We start from the raw sequence: 27,616 nt of genomic DNA on the forward strand, positions 1-27,616 counted from the left end.
AAAAACCCCAAAATCTTTCATTTTAATGTAGCAAATGTCTCTATTTCTACAGCTTTGAATTTGATGAAAGTTCAGGGAATGTTGTTGTTGTTTTAACTAACAGATCCTATAGCCTGAAAATATTTGAAATTAGATTTTGCCTAGATGTGCGGTTTTGTATGAGAATGTAGACTGCTGATTTTCCCCATGGCCCTGTTTTTCTTTGATATATCACATAAGCAGTAACTATTATTGATAATCTTCACTGGCTAGTTGCCACTGAGCCCTGGCAGAACCTCCACAAAATTAATTTCCTAGATGCCATAATGGATCTGACATCTTAATCATTTCCAGATAGTTCTTTATATATACTGTGGAATTTGTATTATATATGAAGTTCCTCCAACCTCAGACATATAGCATAGGATACCCTAAGGTTCTTTATGCTTCTGGAAAAATATGAAGTATTATTCTAAATTAAAATATTTGTCCAACTAACTATGGTTCTTGAAGGAACAAAAAGGTTGTTTCTTTTTCTGGATATATAGGCAAATTTCTTAAATTGTAAGGATGGTTACTGTTTTCCAAAGAATAGCAACAAGACTGTGGCCATTTCTTTTAACTTTAAGAATGTTGAGAATGTAGATAAGCATTTACCAGCTTGTATCTATTCTCTCTATACCTGCCATTATATCATTGAGTGCTCTGGAGTAAAAGAAAAAAAATGTAGCTATATTTTAAAAATAAAGATGGGAGAAGTTACTGATGAGAGGTAACATTTTTCCTACAAAGGCTGTGGGAATGAAACTGAATATGGTGCATTGTGTGATTTCAAATGACAGCTATTATATCCTTTAAAAATGATTGTTGCTTTGCAGCAATAATAAATTCACTTCATATGAAGTTCTTTATCAAATCCTCCTTTGAATTCTGTCCAGTGAGTTTGAACTAATCTGAATTGGCATGATCTCATGACTGTTACCGGAGTCAGTGGCATTCTTTCTACATTGAGCCCCGTTGTTGAATCAGGTGGATTAAGGGCCTTTTTTTTTAGCTCCTTCTACCCTAAATTTTTAGACTTCGCAGTGGGTTCATCTAGTTGCATCTCAAAAGGAAAATTAGAGCAGGAAGACAAAAAGGGATCCTGAAGGAAGCAACAATGAAGCACTTCCATGCACCTTTTGAATAGCATGGATATAATAGAATTAGCAGAATAACTGAATTGGAAAGGACATTGGAGGACTTCTAGACGAATCCCCTGGTCAGGCAGAAGACCCTATACCATTTCAGACAAATGGTTATCCAATCTCTTCTTAAAAACTTCCAATGTTGGGACATTCACAACTTCTGGAGGCAAGTTGCTCCACTGATTAATTGTTCTGTCAGGAAATTTCTCCTTAGTTCTAGGTTGCTTCTCTCTTTGGTTAGTTTCCATCCATTGCTTCTTGTCCTGCCTTCAGGGGCCTTGGAAAATAGCTTGACTCCCTCTTCTTTGTGGCAGCCCCTGAGACATTGGAACACTGCTATCATGTCCCTCCTCGTCCTTCTCTTCATTAAACTAGACATACCCAATTCTAGCAACCTTTCCTTATATGTTTTAGCCTCCAGTACCCTAATCATCTTTGTTACTCTTCTCTGTACTCTTTCTAGAGTCTCAGCATCTTTTTTACATTGTGGTGACCAAAACTGGATGCAGTATTCCAAGTGTGGCCTTACTAAGGCATCGTAAAATGGTATTAACACTCCATGTGATCTTGATTCTGTCCCTCTGTTAATGCAGCCTAGCACTGTGTTGGCTTTTTTGGCAGCTACAGCACACTGCTGACTCATATTTAAGTGATTGTCCACAGGACTCCAAGTTCCCTCTCACAGTTACTACTATTGAGCAAAGTACCATTTATACTACACCTGTGCATTTGGTTTTCCTTGCCTAAATGTAGAACCTTACATTTTTCACCATTGAATTTCATTTTGTTAGATAGCACCCAATGTTCAAGTCTGTCCAGATCCTTCTGTATCCTAAGCCTGTCTTCTGGAGTGTTGGCTATTCCTGCCAGCTTGGTGTCATCTGCAAATTTGAGTTCCCCATCTATTCCCTCATCCAAATCATTGATGATTACTTTCCATCAATTGTTTCTTGTCTTGCCTTCAGGTGCTTTGGAGAACAGCTTGACTCCCTCTTCTGTGTGGCAATCCCATAAATATTGGATCACTGCTCTCATGTTACCCCAGTTCTTCTTTTCATTAAAATAGACATACCCAATTCCAGCAACCATTCTTTATATGTTTTAGCCTCCATCCCCTTTATCCATGCCTATATTCTGTTTGGCTTGAGGGAATTTTTGTAACTTTTATTTCCCCTTGGATCATAAGCATTTTTTTCAAAAGAGAAAGTGTCTTCATATATATCGGTCTTCATATAAAAAAGTCACAACTTCAGTCATTTGGTAAGTTTAGTTTGAAGCGATTATAGACAAAAAATTTGGGAACAATCAGGAAAGTTAAAACACAAGGCTATATGACCCATGAGAACAGAAGTTATTTTTTTTAAAAAAAATAACAATTTCTAAACCTTTGAGGAAATAGCCTGTTTTGAAACATTGAATGCATATTCTAGTTAATCTTACGATATTTATTTGTTTTATTTCTTTCCAGAGATACAGTTATGTGGGCCTTGCAGAACAGAGATGTTCACGTTTTCATTTTCATGTGGGCTTTTAATTTTCAATGAAAGAATGGTTTGTGATTTCCAATTATTTTTTTCCTTTGTGTCTTTCCTTATACAGCCATGTCTTCAAAGAAAATTCTAAGCCTCAAACAAAAAACAAACAAGTTATTTCAAGGGACACCCGTCCTTAAAAAAAAGTTTTTGAACACTTTCTGACTTGTAAAGAGATTGGATGGCAATATATGTACTAATTTAATATCAGTAATGAATTTATGTACAGATGGAAAGTATATGGATTTGTAAATATGAATTGGAGATGGCTTGAATGTAATAACTAATTATAAAATGGGTGTTTCTTTAGGGAGAGGGTATCAAAAAGTCAAATTTATGGACACGACCATGACATTGAAGTTCTGCCCCTGTTTATGGGTGTCATATGACCCACACATGTAAAAAAGGGGGGGGAGATTGGACTTCAAATAGATATACACAAGTAATATTCTGATTCCCCTTCCTTCTTTTACTATTCTGATTTGCCCATTATCACTTTCTTATCTCCTGGAGTTGTAGATGCTCCATCACAGGAGGTTTCAAAAATAGACTGGAAAACCATTTGTCCAGGATGGCATAGTGTCTCCTGCATTGAACAGGTGTTGGACTAGAGACCTCTGAGGTCCCTTCCATGTTCTATGTTCTTTATGGAAGCCCCTGGTGTGAGAATAGTTTGAAACATGGGATCAGGAACAAGCTGGTTCAACACACACTGAATCATGACTAGTTCTTTATTCCCTTGTCCTGAATTATTTCAGTCCCTCGATCTATATGGCTTCCCTTCCTGAAAAGTAGATTGTACAACGATGGCACAATTTGCCTTAATTTACTTATTTCTTTCCATAATTCAATAAAAGGCCCAAAGAATTACCTGTTAATGAGGTATTGTTGAATTTAGAAGTTAGCAAGTCTTTTAAAAACCTCAGGACTAAGATTAAAGTGGCCCTCATAGAGTTAGTGAAAACAGCAAGAAAATCAGTTGCTTTTCTATGTTGTTGTTAATTGCGAAGTCGTGTCCGACCCGTCGCGACCCCATGGACAATGTTCCTCCAGGTCTTCCTGTCCTCTACCATCTTCTGGAGTCCATTTAAATTCACACCTACTGCTTCAGTGACTCCATCCAGCCATCTCATTCTCTGTCGTCCCCTTCTTCTATTGCCCTCAATCTTTCCCAGCATTAGGCTCTTCTCCAGTGAATCCTTCCTTCTCATTAGGTGGCCAAAGTATTTGAGTTTCAACTTCAGGATCTGGCCTTCTAAAGAGCAGTCGGGGTTGATCTCTTCTAGGACTGACCGGTTTGAACGCCTTGCAGTCCAAGGGACTCGCAGGAGTCTTCTCCAGCATCCATAGTTCAAAGGCCTCAATTCTTTTGCGCTCAGCCTTTCTTATGGTCCAACTTTCACAGCCGTACATTGCAACTGGGAAAACCATGGCCTGGACTATACGCACTTTTGTTGGCAGGGTGATGTCTCTGCTTTTTAGAATGCTGTTTATATTTGCCATAGCTTTCCTCCCCAGGAGCAAGCGTCTTTTAATTTCTTGGCTGCAGTCCCCATCTGAGGTAATCTTTGAGCCCAGAAAAATAAAATCTGTCACTACCTCCATTTCTTCCCCATCTATTTGCCAGGAATTGAGAGGACCGGATGCCATGATTTTGGTTTTCTTAATGTTGAGTTTCAAGCCAACTTTTGCACTCTCCTTCTTCACCCGCATCAAGAGGCTCTTTAGTTCCTCTTCACTTTCTGCCATTAGAGTGGTATCATCTGCATATCTTAGGTTGTTGATATTTCTCCCGGCAATCTTAATTCCAACTTTTGATTCATCTAGCCCTGCCTTTCTCATGATGTGCTCTGCATATAAGTTAAATAGGCAGGGCGACAGTATACAGCCTTGCCGGACTCCTTTTCCAATTTTGAACCAATCAGTGGTTCCGTGTTCGGTTCTCACTGTTGCTTCTTGACCCGCATATAGGTTTCTCAGGAGACAAATGAGATGGTCTGGTACTCCCATCTCTTTAAGAACTTGCCACAATTTGTTGTGATCCACACAATCAAAGGCTTTTGCATAGTCAATGAAGCAGAAGTAGATGTTTTTCTGGAACTCCCTAGCTTTCTCCATGATCCAGCGTATGTTGGCAATTTGATCTCTAGTTCCTCTGCCTCTTCGAAATCCTGCCTGTACTTCTGGTAGTTCTCGATCCACATACTGCTGGAGTCTAGCTTGTAGGATTTTAAGCATAACTTTACTAGCATGTGAAATGAGTGCAATGGTGCGATAGTTTGAACATTCTTTGGCATTGCCTTTCTTTGGAATTGGAATGTAAACTGACCTTTTCCAATCCTGTGGCCACTGTTGAGTTTTCCAAATTTGCTGGCAAATTGAGTGTAGCACTTTTACAGCATTGTCTTTTAAGATTTTGAATAGCTCAGCTGGAATACTGTCACCTCCACTAGCTTTGTTGTTGCTCAGATTTTCTAAGGCCCATTTCACTTCACATTCTAGGATGTCTGGTTCGAGGTCAGTGACCATCTCATTGTGGTTATCTGGGATGTTAAGCTCATTCTTGTATAGTTCTTCTGTGTAGTTTTGCCATCTCTTCTTAATCTCTTCTGCCTCTGTTAGGTCTCTGCCATTTTGGTCCTTTATCATGCCCATCTTTGCATGAAATGTTCCCTTCATATCTCCAATTTTCTTGAAGAGATCTCTGGTCCTCCCTATTCTGTTGTTTTCTTCTATTTCTTTGCACTGTTCATTTAAGAAGGTATTCTTATCTCTTCTAGCTATTCTCTGGAATTCTGTATTCAATTGGGTGTATCTTTCTCTTTCTCCTTTGCCTTTCGCTTCCCTTCTTTCCTCAGCTATTTGCAAAGCTTCCTCAGACAGCCATTTTGCTTTCTTGCATTTCTTTTTCTTTGGGATGGTTTTAGTTGCTACCTCTTGTACAATGTTGCGAACTTCCATCCATAGTTCTTCAGGCACTCTGTCTATCAGATCCAGTTCCTTAAATCTATTTGTCACCTCTACTGTATATTCATCAGGAATATGATTTAGTTCATACCTGAGTGGCCTAGTGCTTTTCCCTACTTTTTTCAATTTAAGCCTAAATTTTGCAACGAGAAGCTCATGATCTGAGTCACAGTCAGCTCCTGGTCTTGTTTTTACTGACTGTATAGAGCTTCTCCATCTTTGGCTGCAGAGCACATAGTCAATCTGATTTCTATGTTGACCGTCTGGTGATGTCCATGTGTAGAGCCGTCTCTTGGGTTGTTGGAAAAGAGTGTTTGTTATGACCATCGTATTCTCTTGACAAAATTCTATCAGCCTGTGCCCTGCTTCATTTTGTACTCCAAGGCCAAACTTGCCTGTTATTCCGGTTATCTTTTGGCTTCCTACCTTAGCATTCCAATCCCCCATGATGATAAGGACATCATTTTTTGGTGTTAATTCTATAAGGTGCTGTAGGGCTTCATATAACCGGTCAATTTCATCCTCTTCAGCACCAGTGGTTGGGGCATAGATTTGGACTACTGTGATATTGAATGGTTTGCCTTGGATTCGAATTGAGATCATTCTGTCATTTGGGGATTGTATCCCAGTATTGCTTTTCCTATTCTTTTATTGACTATGAAGGCTACTCCATTTCTTCTGAGGGATTCTTGCCCACAGTAGTATACCTGATGGTCATCTGAGTTAAATTCACCCATTCCTATCCATTTTAGTTCGCTGATTCCTAAGATGTCGATGTTCAGTCTTGTCATCTCTTTTTTGACTATGTCTAGCTTGCCTTGATTCATGGATCTTACATTCCAGGTTCCTATGGAGAAAAAATCTTTACAGCATCGGACTTTCCTTTCACCACCAGATATATCCACAGCTGAGCGTCCTTTCGGCTTTGGCCCAGTCGCTTCATTCTTTCTGGCGCTACTAGTACTAGCCCTCTGCTCTTCCCCAGTAGCATATTGGACACCTTCCGACCTGAGGGGCTCATCTTCCAGCGTCATATCTTTTTTCCTTTTAGTACTGTCCATGGGGTTTTCATGGCAAAGATACTGGAGTGGTTTGCCATTTCCTTCTCCAGTGGATCACATTTTGTCAGAACTCTCTGCTATAACCTGTCCGTCTTGGGTGGCCCTGCACGGCATAGCTTATAGCTTCATTGAGTTACGCAAGCCCCTTCGCCACGACAAGGCAGTAATCCATAAAGGGGTGCTTTTCTATGGACAATATTTATTTTCAATAGGGTAGCTGTCCTCCTTCAGCTTTCTCAATTCAGTAGATTGGGTCAGCTATTTGCTGAGCTATTATGCCTTTCCCCACTCCCATAAATAAATAAATACTTGGCAGCTCTCCAAACGCATTCCCATTTGGATAACTTTAGTTTATAAATCAGTGGTTTCTTGCAAATTGGCTCCCAGGCCTGTCCAACCTTTTGGCTTGCCTGAACAACATTGAGTGAAGAGGAATTTGTCTTGAGCTACATAAAAATACATAATATGGATAAATAGAAAAATCATATGATAATGTAAAAGTTTACAGTATTTGTAGGACCAGCTGTCCAGGGCCACATGTGGCCCATGAGCTGCAGGCTGGACATGCCTGGCTTATCTTGTTGTATGAATCCAGGCATTGTTCTTTGTAAAATATGAGTTACAAACTTGGAGTATTAGTCAAACAACCCTTTCCTTTCTCCCCATGTTTATTTATAGCTTGTATTTTATTATAATTTTAATGTGATTTTATATATTTATGGTTTCTGTGTAATGTTGTAAGCTTCCCAGAGTCTGCTTGGGGTAAGATGGATGGCAAACAAATTTAATAAATGATGATAATAAATAATAGCCAGCTGGCTTATTTAAAAAGCCATGGTTAAATAAAACATGGCTTGATGTGTGAATCTAGTCATGATAGTACTGGGTAACACGTTTTAAGAAAGATTCACATAAATTAGAACATGTTCAGAGAAAGACAACAGATATAGGCAAAGGACTTCCAAAATTGAATGAAAGATGCTTTTTCAAAATACAACTGGACTATGTTGCTTCTTTGAGTAAGACATTTCACCTCTTATCCAAGAAGCTTCTTCAATTCTAACTGACTGGAGGAGATTAGAACTGAAGAAGCTTCTTGCCTGAGAAGCAAAATGTCTTCCTCAAGGTAAAAACATAGTCCAGTTGCCTTTTGAAAAAACACCTTTGAGACAACCATGATCTGGATGACTGAGTATCTCCATAAACATTCTGGAATTGTAGTTCATAGCATATGACATGCTGACTTTGTGTTTGAGCTTAATGTCAGAACCTTGGGAGATAAAAAAGAGAAACAGAGTAAGTCATGAATTCTAGAGATGCAGTACTGGTCCTTCTGAAGGCCTGGAGAGAATCCTCTTGATAGCCTTATGATTCTTCTAAAAGAATAATGAAAAATTAAGAGATGAACAAATATATAGGATCATCAATAATGTCTGAATGTGGGTTATCTGAAACGGCCATAGGGTTTATGCTATTGTAAAAGGATATGAAAAAGAGCAATATTTTTCTAACCAGTGAAGTTGGATTATTTGCTTTGCTACTAATCTAATTAGAATTTGATGATTTCTTCGTATTTGATTGAAATGGTACCATCTCATAAAAACTGGGAGGGTAGTAATGTAATGGAGTGCCTATAACTGCAAGGCTTAGTCTGATTCCCTTTCATCTTTTTGCACTTAACTTTTAGAGCTGAGAACAAAGGTTATCTACTCCCTAGAGCAACAAATTGACAGGATAGGAAGAAAGTAGACCAGTTCAGCTAGGATTCTTCTTTTTAATATTTCCACATTTATTTTAATTTCAGCTTCTACCCCCAGAGATTTTTTTCCTTCTCTATCTCAGAGCTGCATTGTGCAAAATTCAAGCTGTACATTATGATTTCTGTTCTTTCTTAGGCTTGCTGTTTGGGGCAACATATGGAGAAAACCTTGATGAAAAATAAATCATGATTTATTTGATTGAGTTTAAACTTACTTGCTTTTACTCCCCCTGGATTTGTGATTCTTCTGTCTGCCTCTTGCATTGAGAATTATAAGAGATGTTGTCAGTTGTTAACATTAAAATTCATGTGAAAATTCAAATGGAGCTTTTTCATATGTTTCCAATACAAACACACATGCATGTATGTATATCTATAGATAGAAACATACACATATACATACATATATCACAGCTGTGGTTGCTTAGTGGTTAGAATGCAATATCGCAGGTGACTCTGCTCACTGTCAGGAATTCGATCCTTCCGAGTAAAATGGTAAAATGAGGACCCAGATAGTTGGGGGCATTATGCTGACTCTGTAATCTGCTTAGAGAGGACTGTATTATAGGTTTAAGTCCTATTGCTATATCCCTTCTTATTCGTATGTGTCTGCCTCAACCTCAGATTCTCTATTAGACGCCTGGGAGTTTGAGTGTTCTGTGCAGGATCTTAGCTATTCCTAGCACTGCAATGTTCTGGATAGAGAGCTTTAATGTCATTCCTGGGATCTGTTGGAGCCCCTCTCCTGGTTTAAGAATCACAGCCCCAAGTATTTTTCTCCACCACCACTGGGACTGCTTTGGCCTTTACTTTCCACATTCTTTCTAGTTTGTTCTTCAGGGCCCAATACTTCTTCAGCTTCTCCTACTCCTTCTTCCTGATGTTACTGTCACTTGGCATCATTACATCGATCACCACCACTATCTTCTGGTCCTTGCCTACTAACATGACAGCTGGTTGATTGGCCAGTACTACCTGTCTGTCTGGATCTGGAGACTGACAGGATCTTAGTCCTGTTATTTTCCATGAACTTCTATGGAATTTTTCATCTGAACCTGGGATGGTCTAGCCTGGGGGCCTCCAACCTTGGTGACTTTAAGGCATGTGGACTTCAGGTCTTGCTGGCTGGGGAATTCTGGGAGTTGGTCCACAAGACGTAAGGTTGCCAAGCTTGGAGACTCCTGTGCTAGACCATCCCATATACTGTGCAGATATTCCTGCACACAATGCCAACTATTTGGTTGTTCATGTTGTTCTTGCCTGCATCTTACACTCTGTCCCTGTGTGCTGAGCTGCTTCTAAAGCCTCTCTGCATAGTACAGACCTTGGAGCCTGTCTGGTGTGGGCTGCCTTGAAGACTACTTGGAAGCTTCAGCTATTCTAGAAGTAGTTAGATCTAATGACAATCATAATTTCCTAATGGAGAAGTGCCACAGCGCACTGCCTGCATCTTGAATTCAAGGCTGTTGTAATACCTGAAGCCAGGTGAGCATAACTCACTAACAGACACCTCCTTTCTTTACTCACTCAAGTTTTGATAGTACATGCCATATTTACTTAATCCAAGTTTAAAGCATGGATTAGAATAGCTTTACTATATTAGAGTTTACTACATTTGGGAACATCAGCCAGAGATCAGGGTCTTCAGCCATCTACAAACTGAGCTTGAACATGGATTTTTCAGCCCCTGTCCTGTATTAGCCTTTTCCTCTTTTCTCACTGTCTCTCTCTCTCTCTCTCTCTCTCTCTCTCTCTCTCTCTCTCTCTCTCTCTATCTGCCCACCACAACACAATTTCCTAGTTCCCAATGCTCATCAGTTCACCAGACTATTTCCTAACTTCTCACTTCCCCAAATGTCTCTTCAGAGCTAGGTGACAGTTGTGATAGCCTTGGGAATAACCACAATAAATCTCAATGCATCTGAAAAGAGCAAATTTTCTCTGTCTACTCTGGCTTTACTCTCTACTCACTGAAAGAGGATGTCATGTCCAAGGAAGACATTTTGAGAAAATGGTAAAGTCATCTGGTCACACTTTCCATAACTAGCTCCTTTGCCAGTAATCTTTCAACTGGCTGCTGAGAAACCTTTGTGGGCTCACTATAGAACATTTTTGGCATTTTTCATTGTAAGCTTGAATACTTGCGTGTCTTTGATACAGAATTTCATTTCTTGCCATCTGAGTCCTTGTCATGGAGTAGAATGAGATACAAATACAGAGAAAAAAAGTTTTGAGAAAATAAAAAGAAAATAGTTGTTTGAAGTCATCCAGAAATGTTTCTTTGTTAGTGGTATACTGGCATAAGAAAGAAACTGAACTCCATTCTCTTTTGAAATAATTTATTATTATCTCTTTTGAACAGTTAGGAATTGATTACAAAAATACTTTGATCTCCTACTCTCGCATTCCTCATCCACCTTTGTGAAATCTAATAGCGGACAAATAAATTGGCTCTTAAATTTCTCCAGCTGTTGTGCATGTTGTTTGGGGAATAATGTGAGTTGAACTCCCATCACATCAACCAGGAGACAAATCTGGAAAACTAATGTCATTATTGGTTGATTTTGTTTATCTTTCTATATTATTCCTCTTTGAAAACAGATATTGCTTTGTTTAACTTTGATAACTGTTTAGCACTATCAAAGATATACACAAATTTGTCCATAGCTATATCTGATGAAAAGAAATGTTCCAGGCTTTTTTTTTTTTTTTAAAAAAAAAGAGAGTTTCATTTATATTCCTTTACGATTTTATAAAAACTGATTCTAATAATACTCAGAGATATTTTGGAGAAGAATTACTGCTGCACTACCTTGCTCCAACAGGCCTGTTTTTAACTTGGTACAGATAGTCCTCGACCACAATTGAGCCTAACATTTCTGTTGCTAAGTGAGACATTTGTTAAGTGAGTTTTGCCCCATTCTACGACCTTTCTTGCCACGGTTGTTAAGCAAATCACTGCAGTTGTTAAATTAGTAACATGGTTGTTAAGTGAATCTGGCTTTGCTATTGACTTTGCTGGTCAGAAGGGTGCAAAAGTTAATCACAGGACCCCGGGACACTGCAACCGTCTTAAATATGAACCAGTTGCCAAACATTTGAATTTTGATCATGTGACCATGGGGCGACTATTTTTAAGTGTGAAAAATGGTCACAGGTCAGTGCTGTTGTAAATTCAAACGGTCACTAAATGAACTGTTGTAAGTCAAGGACTACCTGTATTTTACATTACTTTCTGACTTCTGAACTACCAGTTAAATAATTAGTGGCTCCTGAGACTGAAAAGGTTATCTAATTCCTTCCCCCCCCCAATTTTTTTTTTTTTTAAATCTAGTAGTTTGTAGGAGTGAAGGTTTTCCATTAGGAGGAAGACCCAACTTCAAATTTACCCTCACCAGTGAAAGCTCATTAAGTGATATTGGTTAGTCCTTGTCATTCTGTGTTCTTTCCGTCACAACATTGTGAAGAAATAATAAACAAAGGATTGCAGGGTAGGCCTTGTTGAGTCCCTAGAGGAGAAAAAGCTGGAAGATTCCAGTTTCAGAGAAACAACAACAACAAAAAATTACAGAAATCCAATTGTGAGAAACAAAAGGTACAAATTGTCCACCACTGAGCTTTTAAGGAACGGTTAACAAATGTGGTTCATCAGAATTTCTGAATTATGAACATATTGATTTTGGATTCATGCTATACTCAACAGTAATTTTTTTCTTCAATTCATTGCATTTGGACAGTAGCATTTCCTTAGCTACTTCTCTGAAAACCGATTTCCAGTTGTGCTCCAATTTTTTCTCAGTTTTATCTTTTTTTCCAAATGAAAAACTTAGTATAGTTCTCAGCACTTGCATCAATTGTTTTGAATGCTTTTATGAGGGGAAAAATAGGTTTTCTCTCAGTGTCACAGTATAGTTTTATACTGCAGAAATCTTCTCAGGAAAAAAAAAGATTTTGTTTTAGTTAATAATATATGTGAATGTTCTTTTTAGCTTTTCTTTGAATTTTTTCTTTTTAATTACAATGTTTTTAAGCAAAGTAGGTTTAATAGGGTCACTATTTTCTTAGCGTTTTCATGGATCTAGCTAGAGGAGAACTCCAATAGCATTCATTTCATATTACAGTGGCCTGACACACTGCATCATAGTTCTCCAAATTGATTCTGAGGAGAACAAATTATAGAACAAATTTATTAAGTTTGCAGAAGACGAAATGACTAAATAGAAACTAATGTAGTCCTACATTTTTTTTCTTGCTTGATCTAATTCTTTTAAAATCTTGTTTTTGATCCTGATCTTGTTATTTTAATGTTGCTAGTTTTGCTATGGTTGTTTTAATATTGACTTGCTGCCAACTAAGGCTGTATATTTTTAAAGAAACATATGTTTCTTTTTTGGGATTAAATGTTTCATAAAGATCCTTTAGGCCAGGTTGGCTCTTTTATGACTCATGGACTTCAACTCCCAGAATTCCTGACCCAGCATGGCTGGCTCAGGAATTTTGGGAGTTGAAGTCCACAAGTCATAAAAGAGCCAAGGTTGATTACCCCTGCTTTAGGCTAATGGTTACCTACTTATCTTTCCTTTTTTCTTCTGTTGAATTGTGATCACTTCTCAAGGACTGCCTGGACAAGCCCTTGCAGTTTTTTGGGCAAGTTTTTTTCAGAAATGATTTGCCGTTGGCTCCTTCCTAGGGCTGTCCTAAAGGAAATCAATCCTGTCTGTTCTTTGGAAGGGGAGATACTGAAGCTGAAGATACAATACCTTGGTCACCAAATGAGAAGAGAGGACTCCTTGGAAAAGACCTTAATGCTGGGAAAGATGGAAGGCAAAAGGAGAAGGGGATGGCAGGGGATGAAATGGTTAGATAGTGTCATTGATGCAATGAATATGGGTTTGGGTAGAGGTTTGGTCCATAGGGTCACGAAGAGTTGGGCAAGATTTAGTGACTGAGCAACAAAATCCTCTTAGGGTTGTGGGAGAGTGACTGTCCCATGATCACCCAGCTGACTTTCATGCCTAAGGCGGGATTAGAGTTTATGGTCTCCCAATTTGGGGCTTGATGTTTTAACCCAGGAGTGGGGAACAATGGCCCTTTTATAATTTGTGGACTTCAACTCCCAGAATTCCCGAATCAGCCATAACTTCGAATGATTATTAAATGAACTGTTTTAAATTGAGGACTTACAATCACAATTGGGACCAGAATTTATGTTGTTCAGCAAGACAGCGGTTATGTGAGTCCTGCCCAAATTTATGATCTTTTTTTGCCATGGCTGTTAAACAAATCACTGTACTTGTTAAGTGAATCATGAAGTTGTTAAGGAATCCAGTTTCATGCTGGACTTCATGACTTTGCTTGTCAGAAGCCGGTTGGGAAGCTCAGAAATGGTGATCATATGCTTTAGCCACCACCTCAAACTGACTCTCTAGCTATCAATAACTGCAAGATAAATATAATGATCTATAGGTCTGATAATTTTGCAACATGCATATTCTATTAGATAATTCCTGCTTGTATTGATACAACTGTAAAAACCGTATTATTCAGACATTACGCATGGCTGCTTCAGAAACACAATTGCATTTTCCATGTCAAAAAGCAAACCATGGATGCTATCCTGAAAATTAAAAATCTAATCTGGCTTTCTTGCAGCTATGAATATTCAGAATAATGAATATTGTTCCCTTGTTGAAAGCTGATGAACAGGACGGATTCCCTCCACCTCCCATCTTTTTTGATGATAGAAAAACTCATTAGAAATGTGATGTTATTAGCAGTTTCCCTTGAATTGCAAATTTCTATCATACTATAACTAGTATTATGATAATGATGAAATTAAATTAAATTAGCATATCACATACTATACAGGAAAAGTGTTAATACATTATAGTAATACAAGACAACAGATAATTGCCAGCTTAATAAGAATTTGTCCTCTGAAAAGATCATTTGGCTTACATCTTCTTCCTGCAGGCTTGGAAAAACGTTGCTCATACTGGTTTATTTGGTAAAACCAATCACAGGTTAAGTAAAAGACTATGTATCACAATACTATGGAATTGGACAGTGTGTGTATGTGTGTGTGTATCCTTTATTATTTTTATAGATAACTCAAGGTGTTGAACATACCTAATACTCCTTCCTCCTCCTATTTTTCCTACTACAACAACCCTCTAAGGTGGGTTTGGCAAGAGATGTTGACTGGCCCAAATATACTCAGCCAGCTTTCATGCCTGAGGTGGGACTAGAACTCACAGTCTACTGGTATCTAGACCAACAGCTTAATCATCCAAATTTGATCAACTAACCAGGTTTTGTCTGGTAGCTGAGGATTTGTCACAGATAAATAACTGCATAACTGTTTTCTGATAGCATCTTTCATTCCCACCTTGACTTCTTTTTCTCTTTGTTCTTGCAGTTCCTCCGTGGTTTATCACTCACCCTTCAAATCTCTATGCCTATGAAAGTATGGACATCGAGTTTGAATGTGCGGTCTCTGGAAAACCAGCCCCTTCAGTACAGTGGATCAAGAATGGAGAAGTTGTCATTCCTAGTGATTATTTTCAAATAGTGGTAATTATCACTACTTGTTATTACACCTTGTGATACCAGCTCAACAGTTACTACCTAGATTGTAAAATGGTTCCAGTGAATCTGGGTTGTTGTTCTTTTTATGGTACTATAACAAGGATTTCAAAATTAGCACTTACAGTAGCTAATAATGTAATAAGGTACACAGATTAAATTATTGTTTTGAAAGTAAGGATGGAGAGGAAAAAGGTGAAAACCATTTCCCCCGTGACCCTCTGTATTTTTTTTTAGTCACTCTTGATCTTTTCTAATAGCTAGATTTTTTAATTAGTCATCATCTATTAGGAGTAATGATATCGTAGCACTGTGCTATATTTCTACTAGATTTATAGACCAAATCAGATCTACTCACTTAATGCAGGTTAAGTGAGAGAGTCAATAACATTTTAGTCCTCCTTGAAAAAAAATCCTTCCAATAATTTCCTTCCAATTCTGACATATGTTTAAGGCAATGAGGCACCCATATCTTATTTGTACTGAGCCCTATTCAAAATGTACTTTATTCAGAGACTTCTCTTCAACCATGACCTGCTACACTCAGTATCTTTGACCTCACCAGACAGTTTACAGATAAATCAGTATTTTTCAACCTCAGTAAGATGTGTGGTCTTCAACATCCAGAATTCCCCAGCCAGCATGCCAAAAATTCTGGGAGTTGAAGTCCACATATCTTAAAGTTGTTGAGGTTTGGATGAAAACTAATCAAAGAGAAAACCCTTAGAAGTAAGGAGAAATTTCCTCACAATGAGAACAATTAACCACTGGAATGACTTGTCTCCAGAAGTTGTGGGTGTGCCATCATTGGAGGTTTTTAAGAAGAGATTGCACAACCACATTTTTGAAATGGTATGGGGTCTTCTCCTTGTTCAGGAGGTTAGACTCTATACCTCCGAGGTTCCTTCCAACTTTGTTATTCTGAGAAATACTGCCTTACATAAAGGAGACACAGAACTACCGTGCCAAGCAGTCTCATTCTGATTTTGCTTCCTCCTTTAGTTATATGTTAAAAAGTAGGAATCTTTTGTATTGAACATGCACTTTTTAACAAGGCAAAATGAACTTCTTCCCAATGAAAACTATAACTTTGAAGAAAATTTCCTGTCAGGAGGACAACAGAAGAAAGAAAAGATGAATTCCCAATTTTCAGTCTCCTGCAGGCCCAATAGTTACCAAAGAGTGTAGTAGTGATTTTCATGTTTAAATCTGAAACTAGAGCAGAAAGGAGTCCTTGAGGTCAGGAGGTTTAAAGATTTCTTCAGTTCTGAACTTTTATACTTTGACTTCTGTAAGAAGAAATCTGGCTGTCTGCAGTTAAATTCTTGTAGAATCTTGTAGAAGATTCCATGGTATCCTCATACCAGTGAACACTGACAGAGTCCATTGGAATAAACTATAATTTCAGACTAGAGAAAGCACTGTAAAATATATCTGTGACATGATATGTTTTTCTTTAGGGAAGCCTCTGCCTCTGATGGTCTTAAATATGAAATACATAGCAAAATTCAAGGGTACCTCAGGTTCCCAAGAAAACAGAGAGAAAAATTGTCAAAAAAGTTATTCAGAGCTATAAATATGTAGCCTGGCCGACCAGAGAATAGTGTAAGAACATTATCACTATAGAAAGATCTGGAAAAGTGTTTTGTTTTTTGTTTTTTTTAAAAAAGTGAGGCTTTGATGCATCTTCAGAGAAAAAGATTGAGATCAAAAACTGTAAAGAGTATTTTTACTTCAGAATTAAACTGTTAGGTCCTTGATGCTCTCTGAGCCTGGTTGTTTTCTGGATAGAACTGATGATGTTACCTAGTTACCTTAGAGATCACTAAGAACCCCACAGATCAAACTATGTTACTTTGATCGGTGGGGTCCTTGGTGCTTTCTGAGTTTGGTTGTTTTCTTGCAGATGTTTCATTACCCAACTAGGTAACATTATCAGTGACTGCAACTGTGCTGCTGTAGAAAAGGCCCATCATTTTATAAAAATTGAGACGTTTATCAAATAACATATACACACATCTCAGAAAGGAAGCACACTGATACAGAATATCTGTAATATGTTTAATAGAACTGCTAAATCAAAAGTTAATATTCAGTATTGTAAACGGATGCCTGTGTGACAGTTCTGCACTCACAAATGTGGCATGTTATTTTTATTTCAGAAGAAGCTTACTGGGGCTTAAAAATTAGAACCACACAGTACTTTCCCCCATTTTTAACAACTTAGTTGTGAGAGATCTAACACATCTCATACATAAGGATATTAATCTGATGACACAAGAATCTTTTGTCAATAAATGGACAGTGATAAACTAAATCAAACACCTTTTATTTATAAATGGCTTGGAATCATTTCTCCTTATTTTCAAAAAAGACCTGTTTGTTGGTAGGAACTTTCAAGACCATACAACCTTAACCATAAATATATTATTATTGCTTATAAGAAAGACAAACAGATAATACAAGTTTGCTAACCTGGAATTTTTTCTGCAGTTCCAAGCAAAACCTTCTATTTTATTTATTTATTTTGAGCTCTCACTTAGAAATCAAAGTTTTATGGCAGAGGGTGACAACTTAAATTTTTTTAGCTATAGAACAGAATGACCTTCAAATTATTTTTCTTACTCAGAAGAAATATTTAAAAAACAAGAAGAAAACAAAGAACCTACTGACAGTGCAAAAATATCTCCTATGCAAGATAGTGAAGATGTCTTTTTTTTAAACAAATTTTATTGATTTTTTAATTTTAATACAAAGTGCTCAAGACACACCGTGGTGTTGGGGTAATCAAAAATCCAAAAACAAAACATATGTAGATAACTTAATCAATACATCAAATATTCCCTCTCTTTTCCCTCAAATAGCTTATATATTTAAAAGTCTATTTCTAACTTAAATTTCTGTTAATCCTAAACCTGTTTTACAGCTTTATGCAATTACAAGACCATAATCAAATTTAACTTTAAATAAGCATATTATCAATTCAGGTATCGCTTCCAAATCTATCCTAATTATTTAATTTCATCATAAGTCTTATTTATTCCTCCTTCCACTATTATCTCCCAGTTAAAATAAAATATTAATCTATCCTATACATATCTAATCCATCAATCATTCAGTTTCTTAGGCTAACACAATAATCTCAACCTTAAATCATTTAAGTCCATTAGACAAGGTTCTAATTTCATCCAATTAGTTATCAGACTTAGTACCATCCATATTAGCAGATAAAACACATCATCTTATTAAAATAATATTCAATTCATTATTAGTTCAATCCCGATCTAGAACACCTCTTCAGTTTTCTTCATTCCATTATATAATAATTTTCATACATATAAACCTATTATTCCAAAGCATACATTCTTACTTTATTTAATATATATATTCTAATAATCACCCATTTTTTCTTATTTCTAACACAAGAGCTTAATCCTGAGATCAATCCATAATTCTAAAATGCCTTAAATCCAGTATATATAATTTTAAATTTCTATTTTCAGTCTTATTCTGGGCTTCTTTTTCTGCCAAGCAGGTTTCTATAACAACACTTCCCTTCCAACCGATGGGTCTCTCTTTGTTGCTTGTGATGCCATTTGAGGCAGTAATAAGCCTCCTATCCTCTGCATAGGACCTCTATTTCTCTTATTCTTGAAGCCTTGGTGCTTTAAAGGTTCAAATCTCAGTCTTTGCTTTTTCTGATCCTCAAAAATATAGCTAAGATGCTTGTAAGGTGAAATAAGTTCCTTTGTATCCTCCATGAAGTCATCTTTTAGTGTATTTTGGTGTGTAGAATAGTCAGATATAGTCAGAAAGTCACTTTTAGGATTTAAGGAGGAATTTCTGGTTCTTAGTTCTGTAGTAATCTCTTTCGTTGTAGCAAATTCCTCTTTAATCTCCCTTAATTCCTCTTCTGGTAGATTTTGATTTGTAGAATAAACAGATGTGATCTGAAAGTCAGTTTGAGAGTTTGGGGTAGAGTTGACTCTTCGTTCTGTAATAATCCCTTTCCTTATAGCACATATTTCTTCAGTAACCTCGTAAATCTTTTCAAATATAAGCTTGCAATTTAAGTGAGAGTGAAGTTTCTCCATTTTAAAAGTGGATAAAGAAAATCCTTTATTTATTTTTTTTATTTAATGAAAGTTGTAATTAAACAGTGTCCATCCCCTATGAAGAAAGGAGAGGAGAGAGAAAAGAGTAAAAGAGGGGAGAAGGAAGTAGGAAGGCTGGAGGAAGAGGAAAGGGGAGGAGAGTGGTGAAGGAGAGGAGAGGAAGAAGAAGGAAATAGGGAAGAGAAGAAAGGGAGAAAGAAGGTAAAGAAGAAGGAATGTGGATACGGTGAAAGGGGAAATGGGCGAGCAACACCAAAGTTATGTGTATGTATTTATTTCATTTTGTTAAAAGTATCTGTATGTGAGTGTGGAGGGAATGTATGTTAATATCGGATAAGTATATGTATGGGGGAGAGTTTGGAAAAATAACAAATTATTAAAAAAAGGAAAAAAAAACAGTGTCCATCCCCTCAGTTCCCACAGCTGCATCAGGTTATCTTTTCCAGGAATAGTTTGAAGGTCAGCTCCTTCTCTCCAAAGACTATTCCACAGTTGCAATATTAATTTTTCACCACTAGATGTCCTCAGTAAATAAAAAAAACTTTTCCAGACAGCATTTTCCCCTCTTTTTTCTATCTTTTAAAGGAAAGAGTGGAGGAAGAAATAATCTTTCAATATTAACTACTAATACAATTCGAAAAAGCATTTTTTTCTGTATCCCAAAATAAATAAAAATAAAATGTAGTCTTTAAAGATTCTTTGTTCTCAGCACCTTTCTTCCCACACAAACAGAAGCTGCTTTTTCCAAACGGGGAAATAATTCCAACCAAGTTTTTAGAGGCAGTAAAAAAAAGCCAAAATAGGAAAAAGAGAGGACCAAAAAGGGTCTCACCCGGATCCTCCGTGGTGGGTCTAATTACGCTTAGCTGTAATTGTGACTTCGGCTGGTGCAGCAGGATAATCGGCCATCTTGCAGGATGATCGTTGCTCCGTCAGCCCTAAGGAAATAGCTGGAGCCATGGGAGAAGCTGTTGCTCTCCCGCAGTCACCAGCAAGCCTCCTTCTCGGTGGTCGCCCCTCCAGGGCGACTTTTGACCCCCTAAGGGGTCTACCGACACATAAAACCCAGCCGGACTGGAGACAAATCCCCAGACATGAGCGGCATCACCGCATACAGGAACCAGAAGTCGAGATGTCTTTTTAATGTCAATTTGAAGTGCTAGATAAGGAATTTGAGTTATTTTCTGCTCTGCATTATGTTCTTTTAACAACATAGTCTTGACTTTATAGCAGCATATAAAAAATAAGAGTCAGCACATTTGTTTAAATAAATATACATTTTATTAAAGTTCTAAGATAGTGATAAGGGGAGATACATATGAATAAATATCTACATATAGAATAGAATAGAATAGAATAGAATAGAATAGAATATTGTTTATTGTTACTTTGAATGTAGGCTAATTGGCATACATTAAAAAGAAATTTTGTTGCATACAGCTATCAAAGGGTCACCACCTCCAATATACACTACATAAATATGACACAAATAAATAAATATATACAAAATTATGCATATACATATATATGCATATATCTTTCTCATTCAATGTTTTCTGAATGAAGTTAACTTTCAGGCTTTTCAGGCTTTGAAATATTAACTTCTTCTATAATTAGGAATCTCACATGCTGAATATATTAAGATGTAATGTATTAGTAATGTTTAAATGTATTTATTTTATTTATTTTGCTATTGTCTTCTTCTTTTTTTTACAAACATCCTAGGCTAAGCTATAGTTTAGAGATACCTCTTATGATATACCAGAAATTTTAGAAAAAAAAAACAGCATCGTATAACAATGCCTGCTGTTTTTAAAAAGGGGAAATACAGAAAATAAAATATAAACATCATCATTTTAATCATTTTTCTCAAGTGCCCAGCTGGGCTTGGTATGAATCATCTTTATCTCCCTGAGGAGAAAAATCAGGAAATCAACATTATTTCAGAAAATAAGGATATGTGACAGCTCACCTTTTTTTTCATATAATTTTATTAAAGCTCACAATTAGAAAGTAAAAAGTAATACAAACTACAAAAATGCATAAAAATGTAAAAAAATAGAAGAAATGGAAACAGAGAAAAATACAAATGACTTCTTCCTGACAAGTACAAACAACGTTAGTCACTAATCTCTTAAAATACAACAGATGCACTATGCTCCTCATAACTCATCTCTTAACTTTGAAGCTCATTATTCATTTCTAGACATGTGACAGATATCTCAGTATATTGGAAAGTCCACTTAGGGGGAAATGAGTGGTCCATCCCATTTCAGTAGTTTCTTGGAAATTCAAATATAATGTATAGTTAAGGAAATTAGGTTTGTCCAGCCTATCAAAGAGAAAAATTAGGGGACATGATAAGTATCTTCCAATACTTGAGGGGAAGTCACAGAGTAGAGGAGATTGACTTATTCTCCTCTGCTAGAGGACAGGACAAGAAGCAATGCATGGAAGCTCATCAGAGGGAGATTCAACCTGGAGCTAAGGAGAATTTTTCTGACAGAACAATTAATCAATGAAATAGCTTGTCTCTTGGAGTTATGGGTGCTCTATCAATGGAGGTTTTCAAAAATAGACTGAATAACATTTGTCTGGGATGGTATAGAGTTTCCTGCCTTGAGCAGAAGACCTCTGAGGTCCCTTCCAGCTCTATGATTCTATGCTCTATATGTTGATTATTCAGTTGATCACTGGATAAAAAAAGATTCAACAAGGTGACCTGATTTCTGAGGTAACAATGATTTGCCTGCCAAAGAAAGAGCAGACCTAAGAGCAGGAATATATACTCAAATGCTGAACCTGACAAACAAATTTAAAAATGAATTTTGTATCTAGAAATTAATAGTGTTGGAAGGAAGCACAAAGATTATTAAAATTATCCCCTTCTGTTTCTGGGAATCCCTTGCTAGAGCATTCCTCAGAAATGGTCAGGCAGGCTTTTGTTGAAATGACTCTACAAAGGAGAGTCCACTGTGTATGTTCTGAGGAGGTCTGATCCATTTTTGGATAGCTCATACAGATAGCCCTCAATTTACAACTATTTGTTTAGCAACCATTGAAGTTACAACTAAAAAAGTGACTTACAACTGTTGCACCATCCCCATGGTCAGATGATCAAAATTCAGGTGCTTGGCAACTAGCATGCATTCACAGTGGTTGAAATATTCCACTGAGCCCTGGTGGCGCAGTGATTAGAATGCAGTATTGCAGGCAAATTCTGCCCACAGCCTAGAGTTCAATCCTGACCATCTCAAGGTTGTTTCAGCCTTCCATTCTTCCAAGGTCAATAAAATGAGGGCCCAGATTGTTGTGGGCAATAGGCTGACTCTGAAAACCGCTTAGAGAGTGCTGGAAAACACTATGAAGCAATATATAAGTCTAAATGCTATGGCTAAGTGCTATAACTATTTGCAACCTTCCCAGCCAACTTCTGACAAGCAAATTCAATGGGGAAAGCTGGATTCATTTAACAACTGAGTCACATGACTGCGAGATCGGTGGTATATAAATTTGATCAATAAATATAAATAAATAAATATAAATAAATAAATAAATGACTACCTGATTAATTTGATAACTGCAGTGATGAACACAAATAATTGTAAAATCAGATGTGATTCACTTATCCATCTTGCTTAGCAACAAAAACTCTACTCCCAGTTCGAGGGCTACCTATACTCAAAGTAAGTTGTTCCTAATCTGATCCTTTCCTTGAGTTCACGGCTCCAAGATAACCCTTTGGCTTGTGTCTATCTCTTTAGGGAGGCAGCAATCTGCGGATCTTGGGCTTAGTAAAATCAGATGAAGGCTTCTACCAGTGTGTAGCTGAAAATGAAGCTGGGAATGCACAAACCAGTGCACAGCTAATCATCCCCGAACCTGGTAAGCTGCAAAGAATGTTCAGAATTTCCTGTTTCAATTTGTATGATTAACAGAGCTTTGAAATATGCACTTTCCTCTGATGTATGGCAGCATTCTTACTCATTCTTACTGGTTGGTTGCAATGACAGTGGTGGGTAATCACTCACGACATGCGTCAGCAGTTTCTACTTCAGGAGAAAGCCATTAGAATTGCCCTTAGAAGGAAGTGAGACACCTCTGAGCTCATCAGAGCTATGGAATATGTTAGATAGATACGTAAAGTATCTCCCTTGGGAAGAAACCCCACCCTGGTGGGTAGAAACACACCCATGTCTAAGTGGTGCTTTTACTTTTCCTGCTGACTTCTGGGAGGAACTTTTCAGGAGCTTTATGTCAGCCACAAGCAACCAGACCGATACATGCAGAGTTCAAGCTAACTATTTTATTATAAAGGAGTCCCTGCAGATTTTACTACACTAGTTATTGCTGACAATAGGGGGGCCTGCTCATCTCCATTTCAAGGCCATTGAGCCAGTGCTGTCTGAAGACATTTCCACAGTCATGTGGCCAGCATGATGTCATGGAGCACTGTTATCTTCCTATTGAAGTGGTACCTATTTATCTACTTGCATTTGCATGCTTTCGAACTGCTAAGTTGTCAGGAGCTGGACGAGGACGGGAGCTCACCCCATCACATGGTGCTCGGGTCTCAAACCTGAACTGCTGGCTTTCCAGTCAGCAAGACTCTGGGCTTGAGTCTTAACTACTGAGCCAATGTGCTGTCCCAACTACTTTATTAAGTTCTGTCTAAATTACAGAAATCTCCCCAGACTGGCAGACTTCTCTTGGGAACCAATAGATAAGGCTCCAAAGGTTGGTCCTTTGTCACTTGTGCAGTGACTCCATGCTAATTCTGCACTTGAGTCCTCCTACCTGCCAGGCTGGGTACTTCCCAATACTTTATGGAAAAATCAGGAGAAATTCTGTCTCTTTAGTGGCTAGTACATTTTGATAAACAAACCTGAAAAACAAAAATGTGCATCCAATCCAATCTGTATCCAATCCATGTCAGTGCGACATTCCTCCAGATTTAATCTATCAAACAAATGTATTGTGATCTTTTTAAGCAAAAGAGAAAAAAAATCATTTGCCCTACATAATACACATTTTAGTTTGTATACATTTTCCCAGTGTACACTTGCATGCAATTTATCCTTATATATTCATTTTATGTAACTAGTCTTAATACATAATGTTGTTTACGTGAAAATTCCCAATGCATACTTTTCTTCCTCTGCATACTGCCAAATGTATATTTTTGCCTGCAGACACATTTTTATATCCAGTGCTGGAGTTTAAAAATATTTCAAGACAACTGATATAGTATAAAGCACATGACTATTTGTGCCATAGCAGTTTCTGTTTTTTTTTTTTGATAGATTGCAAAAATTTTCTTGGAAAGATGCATATAATAGATTTTTTTTTTACATCCTTGATGGAAGATAATGTCATTCATGGCCCTGACTATCCCTGTTGCAAACTGTTTATTTCCATATGGGCAGCTATAATTAAAATACTTTGCATTAGAACAAAAACATCATTTGAGGATGCTCAAACAGAATGCGTTATCAGGTTATTTTAAGCTGTCTGGCACTAGACTGTTGTTTCAGTATTGTTCTGGAAGAAGGAAGAGATGAAACTAAGAAAAAAATATGCATGCAGCATGCGCTATTCTTCAATAACAATAATTACTGGATTGCAGAGTCTTATATGCAGTTAGAAGAGAGCAATAGCGAATAGGATTGATAAAAAAAGCAGGAACACACTTATTAAAATGAAAATACTGTAATAAAAAATAATAATAGACGTAATCCTTAATTTAGAATCATTTGTTTAGCAACCGTTTGAAATTATAACTGCACTGAAAACAGTGACTTATGACAGGTTCTCACACTTACGACCATTGTAGCATCCCCATGGTCATGTAATTGAAATTCACATGCTTGGCAACCAGCATGTATTTATGACGGTTGCAGTATCCCAGGGCCATGTGATCATCATTTGCAAACTTCTCAGCCTGCTTCTGACAATGTCAGTAGAGGAAATGGGATTCACTTAGGACCATGTGATTCACTTAACAACTGTAGCAAAAAATGTCATAAAATCAGGTGGGACTCACTTAACTTGCTTAGCAACAGAAATTCTGAACCCGACTGTGGTCATAATTTGAGGACTACCTTTATCTGGTTTTCTGCTTTTTTCCTCTTCCTATTCACTGCTGTTTTCACTATTCTTCCAGGTTTAAACAAACTCATTGTCCAGAATAGAGGTATATGCAAACACACCCAACCTAAAGGCTTTTGAACAGGGATGCTGAAAATAATCTGAGTCATTTCAACTATCAATTGTTAAGTGTACACTTAACAAATGTATGTGATGTGTGGATCAAAAAAGCAGATTGAATACTCTTGTTGGAGACTCCTTTTCAAATGTTCTTCTGAACCTGTGAGAATTCCATCTAGTGATAGTGTTTCTCTTTTTATGTCCATGTACTCCTTCAACGTGTTTTGTTCACTAATCTTGTATTTAGCTACTTAATCGGTATCTGTGACCATGAACACTATTGCAGTCATTTAACATGAACAAAATTCATGGTAAAACCAGAGAGCAGTAGCCTCTGGAGGGATGGTTCATAGGTGACATGGACAGCATTCTGATGTCCCATTGCAAATACTTTTTGACATGTATTATGACATTTAACACAAGATGTGTTGTTGTCAAATACTGTGGAAAGAGGCTAGATGTAGAGAGTTCTCTGTATTGAACTCTCGTGTATTAATAAAAATCTATGAAGTGATATTGAATTTATCGATGCTGATCACATTGATGCTGCCTCCTCCCATTTCATTGGGACAGCATTCCATGGATAGTGCTTTGTTTCCCATCCCATTCATGTCAGACGCACTACAGTGCTTTCAGGTTGAAAGGATTAGCCAGTGACATCACCGTTGCCCAGGGGATGCCTTCCTCTCTCTCCATCCACCCATTCATTGTGCCCCTGTTAAGTTGCCCACCAAAGTGGTACCCATCTATTTGTGGGCACTCAATTTCGAACTGCTGGGTTAGCAGGAGTTGGAGTGAGTGACGGGAGCTCACCCGGCCACACAGCAGCAACAGGCTCTCAAACGTAAGCCTGACAGTTGTCAGCCCAGAATCCTAACCATGCAAGCCACTGCTTTGATTATTAGCAACATGATTGTGAATTCATATGTTACACAACAGCATCTATCTAGTTCACTACTGTCATTCAGTTGATATTTAATTGGAAGTACCCATGTGGTACAAAGTACTTTATTGTTAGAGTGAAGGCAAGCAAATAGAGGTAGAATCGCTCTGTGTTGTGAGACAAAATGAGGATGCAGATGTTGGAATCATTCTTGTGTAGAAATTGATGCTTCCATGTCACTTTTGTCCCAGGTGAGTAATGTAGACCCCTTCATGGGATTTCTGTATCCACCCAGATATTCCCATTCCCATTTCCTAGTTATCTATCTATCTATCTATCTATCTATCTATCTATCTATCTATCTATCATCTATCTATCTATCTATCTATCTATCTATCCGTCCTATCTATTATCTTTCTGTATATCATCTGTCTATGAATTCCATATATAAGAGATGTCACAATTCACAAATGTATATTTCCTTAGTTTTGGACCACTCATAAAATCTAATGGGGATTTTCAACATTTCTCTCCTCTCCTCTCCTCTCCTCTCCTCTCCTTCCCTCCCCTCCCCTCCCCTCTCTTCCCCTCCCCTCCCCTTCCCTTCCCTTCTCTTTTCTCTTCCTCTCTGTCCATCCACCCATTCATCCTTCCATTCTTCAATCTTTATTTATTTATAAAATGTATTAGCTGGCCATCTTACCATATGGGTGGCTTACAGTCATAACAATATGTGTGTATGTATATGTATGTATGTAGAGGTTGGAGGAAATCCACCATCTGACCAGGACCTATGAAAAACTTGAAGTCCAAAGAGCTTCCATTTTATGCGACCTCGCATTCCTACGCAACTGCCGAGATCAAAATCTAATCCCCACATGTTTCCAACTGAAATTCCACTCCAACTCTGCAGCCACCAAACGGATCCTGGAAAGAACAGAATTGGCCCTAATCAGAAATGAACTTCACACAAAAAGATTCCTCCTAGACCGAATTAACAAAGATCTCCTCACACTCCACCTCAAACTCAGCAACAAGATTCACCCCGCACTTTGGGACAAATCCAAACAACTCGCCGTCTGGAGAGCCGAAACACAGACCACCCTCAAGACAGATACACACACCAACAAACTCTGAAGACTACAAGAACACCAGAAACAAACCCCTCCTCCCTCACAGCCACACATGAAACAAACAGTGCATAACATCTGAGATAGGATTCTCACCAAAGCCGAAACCAATGTCCTTTCCAAAGGATTCAACTTTTCAGTCGCTCCCAAACACATCCCCACTGAAACCATTATATGTGGAGTTGAAACCAGCCTGACCAAAATCAACCCC

At 37.6% G+C, this 27,616-nt stretch overlaps 1 protein-coding gene across 1 annotated transcript in view; it reads left to right on the forward strand.

Moving 5' to 3' along the window:
- Positions 1-27,616, forward strand: part of DCC (DCC netrin 1 receptor) — a 450,546-nt gene that overhangs the window by 64,038 nt on the left and 358,892 nt on the right. The window contains exons 2-3 of the mRNA XM_039322125.1: positions 14,904-15,058; positions 22,950-23,070. Coding sequence (XP_039178059.1) covers positions 14,904-15,058; positions 22,950-23,070 — 276 coding nt within the window. The remainder of the gene's footprint in view (positions 1-14,903; positions 15,059-22,949; positions 23,071-27,616) is intronic.

This window comes from Crotalus tigris, unplaced genomic scaffold (genome assembly GCF_016545835.1).
Source record: "Crotalus tigris isolate CLP2741 ecotype Arizona unplaced genomic scaffold, ASM1654583v1 scf7180000023830.6690815, whole genome shotgun sequence".
In the NCBI taxonomy this organism is placed as follows: Eukaryota; Metazoa; Chordata; class Lepidosauria; order Squamata; family Viperidae; genus Crotalus; species Crotalus tigris.